The sequence below is a fragment of the Gekko japonicus genome, unplaced genomic scaffold (genome assembly GCF_001447785.1).
Source record: "Gekko japonicus isolate JY-2015 unplaced genomic scaffold, Gekko_japonicus_V1.1 scaffold7287, whole genome shotgun sequence".
NCBI classification, from domain to species: domain Eukaryota; kingdom Metazoa; phylum Chordata; class Lepidosauria; order Squamata; family Gekkonidae; genus Gekko; species Gekko japonicus.
In genome coordinates this window covers 9,471-13,842 of record NW_015176181.1, presented here as the reverse complement: position 1 = coordinate 13,842, position 4,372 = coordinate 9,471, and the positions used below count along the sequence as shown (strand labels likewise).

Here is a 4,372-nt window from a genome sequence, read left to right as displayed (position 1 = left end):
GGATACAGGTTCCTCTTGCACTACGATCCATCAGCCCATCTGACTTTGTACTGACTTCAGGTATAGAGGGGTTCAGCACTCCAGACTCGGTCTGCACCAGTTTCTGTTTCTCTAGGACTACACAAGGTAACAAACTGTGTCTTGATTTCCCTGCCTCCCCTGTTAATTTGTTAAGGTTGGGATTTGATGTGTGAATTTGATGTAATAGACTGTAAACTAGATGGGCCCCTCAATGTGAATTTGCCAGTACCTGATTTTGTCCAGGGTCTATTTTGTTAACTGCAACAGGGAGCAGTAGACTCAGAGGAACCTACCAGGATCTTTTGAAAATCTTGTCTGCCCCTTGTGGGTTTCCAAGGATGTTGGAGGCTTGTGAGAAGCAGACCCTATTAAATATATAATCTGGCCCAATGTGAGCTTCCCAAAAATTGCCCAGTACCCTTTATAAAAGGAGCAGACTGAACCACCCTGGTCATCAAAACATTGTTATAACAAGAAATATTGATTGACCTCATCACAGGTCTGCTTATAATGTTCCTGTGCTCCCCCCCACCCCCCACTTCTTCTCCTGCATTCTTCCCTTTGATCTCCAAGCACATTTCTCTGAACTGTAACAGCAGGTCCCCACCTGGGAAAAGGACTTGTGGGCCCGAGCAGGTGTGACCCTACATTCCTTTTCCAATCATGTTCTCTTGCATCTGTTGCCTGATGGGCATGCCATCTGCCCACAGAGGATGGGGGGAAGCGAGTCTAAAGAGAGCCAGGTTTCCCTTCAGAATGAATTCCTTGGTGCTTAACAAGGTAACGTTTATTTGAGAACCACTGTTTAAACTTTGAGCATTCAAAAGGTGTGGATTTTTTTATGCTGGTGAAGATTGCCACTCCGGTTGAGGGTCTTTCCACATTCTGAACATTCAAAAGGTTTCTCCCGTGTGGATTCTTTGATGCAGCTGAAGACAGCCACTCCAACGGAATTTTTCCCCCACACTGTGAGCATGCAAAAAGTTTCTCCTATAAGTGGATTCTTTGATGTCGTTGAAGAGCAGAACTGTAACTGAATTTCTTTCTGCACACTGAGCATTCAAAAGGTTTCTCCCGTGCGTGGGCTTCTTGATGCCGCTGAAGACTGTCTCTGTGACGGAATTTCTTTCCACACACTGAGCATTCAAAAGGTTTCTCCCCTGTGTGGGTTCTTTGATGCCGGGGAAGACTGTCACTGTGACGGAATTTCTTTCCGCACACTGAGCATTCAAAAGGTTTCTCCCCCGTGTGGGTTCTTTGATGCCGGAGAAGATGGCCCCTCCGATTGAATTTCTTTCCACACACTGAGCATTCAAAAGGTTTCTCCCCTGTGTGGGCTCTTTGATGCCGCAGAAGACTGCCACTCCAATTGAAGCTCTTCCCACATTCTGAACATTCAAATGGTTTCTCCCCTGTGTGGATTCTTTGATGCAGCTGAAGATCACAACTGTGACAGAATTTCTTTCCACACATTGAGCATTCTAAAGGTTTCTCCCCTGTGTGGGTTCTTTGATGCATCTGAAGATGACCACTCCGACTGAATTTCTTCCCACATGCAGAGCATTCAAAGGGTTTCTCACCTGTATGGATTCTTTGATGCCTCTGAAGAGCATAATTCCTGTTGAATTTCTTTCCACACTCTGAGCATTCAAAAGGTTTCTCCCCTGTGTGAGTTCTTTGATGCTCAAAAAGCTCTGATTTGCATCTGAAGTACTTTCCACATGGAAAGCATTTATATCCCTTTATTATATTGTGTGTTGGAGAATGTACATTATCTGTTGTACCCTCACAGAATGTCATTCCACTCTCTGAGCAGATCAATGGCTCCTCTCCTGAATGAACCCTTTGCTGCTGTTGACGAAGGCCTGATTTCTGTGAGAGGATCTGGCCACAGTCTGAGTAGCAACCTGGTTTTTCTCCTGCGTGGATTCTTTGATGCTGCTGAAGATGCCGATTTCGACTAAATTTCTTTCCACACTCTGAGCATTCAAAAGGTTTTTCCCCTGTGTGGGTTCTTTGATGCCGGTGAAGATTGCTACTCCAGTTGAAGCTCTTTCCACATTCTGAACATTCAAAAGGTTTCTCCCCTGTGTGGATTCTTTGATGCAGCTGAAGATCACCACTGAGACAGAATTTCTTTCCACACTCTGAGCATTCAAATGGTTTTTCCCCTGTGTGGATTCTTTGATGCACCTGAAGATGACCACTCCGACGGAATTTCTTTCCACACTCTAAGCATTCAAAGGGTTTCTCACCTGTGTGGATTCTTTGATGCTGATGAAGAGCAGAACTGCAACTGAATTTCTTTCCGCACACTGAGCATTCAAAAGGTTTCTCCCCTGTGTGGGTTCTTTGGTGCTCAAGGAGCTGTGATCTGCACCTGAAGCTCTTTCCACACACCAAACATTGATGGGTCTTCTTTCTAGGATGCATCCTCAAATGCATACAATATTGGGAGTGATCTGAGAAGTTCATTCCACACTCCAAGCACCTGTATGTTTCCTCCATCATGTGAATTACTTCACAGAAATCCCCTCTTTCATAAGGAATGGTTTTACCACTCTTCTTGACCACGTGGCTTCCTTTCTGCCTCTTAGGTCCACCTTGATTCCTGACATTTCCTTTCAGGTCTCCACTCTTGACTTCACCTGACGACAAATGATGCAGTTTCTCATCGTCCTCATTCCCCAGAGGATCCCCTGCTGGAATAAAGACAGAGATCCCTTTAGCACCCATGCAAGGAGGTCGGATCTGCTCTTGACTTTCTGTTCACATTCATAACAGTTCAGTGGTGACTTTTTGTGCATATTAAAGTGTACAATAATGGACACTTGAAAAATAGACAAAACCTGCTCAATCCCAGAGGCTTGGTTTGCACTCTGATAATTTATATAGCTTCTCACCCGAGTGAGTTATCTGATGTAAACTAAGGGCCGTTTTCCAACTGAAAGTCTCTCCACACTCGAAGCAATTACATTGTTTCTCTCCTGAGGGAATTTGTCCTGGGAAACCTCCCTTCTTTCCCTGGAATATCCAGAATTTAAAGGCATCACAGCCTCTAAAGGGATTGAGTGCCACAGCTGAGCACAGGCCTAGAAGCAGTTTCAGAGACTCGCAGATCTCAGGCCTCAGAAGGCCTCCCTCTCTCCTTACCCAACGGGCTTGACAATTCTACCAAACCAAGAGTTGCTAAAAAGTGACGCAGAATTCTCCCATTGCTATTCTTTGCCTGTTCCCTTGACATAACCCTAAAGGATACCTACTCTCAGCCAGGTCCCTTGGGAAAGAAAGACTCTCTGAAGATCCTCTTAATCACAGAATCACAGAGTTGGAAGGGGCCATACAGGCCATCTAGTCCAACCCCCTGCCCAGCGCAGGATCAGCCTAGAGCATCCCCGACAAGTGTTTGTCCAGCCGCTGCTGAAATACTGCTAAGTGAGGGGGAGCTTACCGCCTCCATGGGCAGCTGATTCCACTGTTGCACAGCTCTTACTGTAAAAAAGTTTTACCTAATATCCAGCCGGAACCTTCCCGCCCTTAATTTAAACCCATTATTGTGAGTCCTATTCTCCGCTGCCAACCGGAACAGCTCCCTGCCCTCCTCTAAGTGACAGCCCTTCAAAGACTTCAAGAGAGTAATCATGTCCCCACTCAACGTTCTTTTCTCCAGACTAAACATCCCCATGTCCCCCAGCTTCCTCTCACAGGGCTTGGTCTCCAGGTCTCTTAGAAAACTCTCCAGCTCTTCTGTGGACAGAAAGTCTCTATCTGTCTCCACTATAGTGTATCTCACATTACTGGTTTCTTCAGGAGAGAAAGAGACTATTCCTAGATTAGGAAGGAAAGAAATTCAAGGAAGAGGAAAAATTATTCCAGAAGGATGGAAAACATGGTCAGGATCAAAGCCCACAATCCCAAACAGTATAAGGAGGCCAGATCCATTCCAGAGCACAGTCAGAGTAGATGACTGTCCAGGGAGAGGGGTGTGTTAGAAAGGTTGGCAGCTGAAGAATTAGGATCTGGCCCCTTTCAGGGTATTTCTGAGGGCCTCTCGACCCTGCCTTGGCCTCAGGCCATGACACCCTCCCAGCCTTGGACGAGGGCCCCAACACTGGCCTCAGTTACCCCTGGGCCAGACAGGAGGCTTGGGTTGCTCCACCCAGCCATGCGGAATTCTGCTTTCGCTGCCATGTCAAATCTGGGAGGCCCCCAGCTGGGCTGAGTACCAGGGTGAGCCTCAAAACAACACATGGCTGTTTAACCTCAACTCAAAACAACACATGGCTGTTTAATTGTTTGATTCATGTCTCATACGAAAAACGAGCAAAGGGGTACTTACCCAGAAAGGCCA

General features: G+C 46.3%; 1 protein-coding gene across 1 annotated transcript; it reads right to left on the bottom strand.

Annotated features, from left to right (window-relative positions):
* Positions 1-744: 744 nt before the first annotated feature.
* On the bottom strand, positions 745-2,641 carry LOC107123551 (zinc finger protein 420-like). The gene is made up of 2 exons (XM_015426798.1): positions 1,844-2,641; positions 745-1,759 (listed from the first exon to the last, which is right to left on the bottom strand). The coding sequence occupies exons 1-2, from the start codon at positions 2,530-2,532 to the stop codon at positions 1,012-1,014; spliced, it is 1,437 nt and encodes a 478-aa protein (XP_015282284.1). The 5' UTR covers positions 2,533-2,641; the 3' UTR covers positions 745-1,011.
* Positions 2,642-4,372: the final 1,731 nt, after the last annotated feature.

Coding starts and splice junctions, on each gene's coding strand:
- LOC107123551 (XM_015426798.1), bottom strand. CDS start 2,532: ATGATGGAGGAAACATACAGGTGCTTGGAGTGTGGAATGAACTTCTCA. Junction 1,760..1,843: donor GTTCATTCAGGAGAGGAGCC/ATTGATCTGCTC, acceptor TATAATAAAGGG/ATATAAATGCTTTCCATGTG.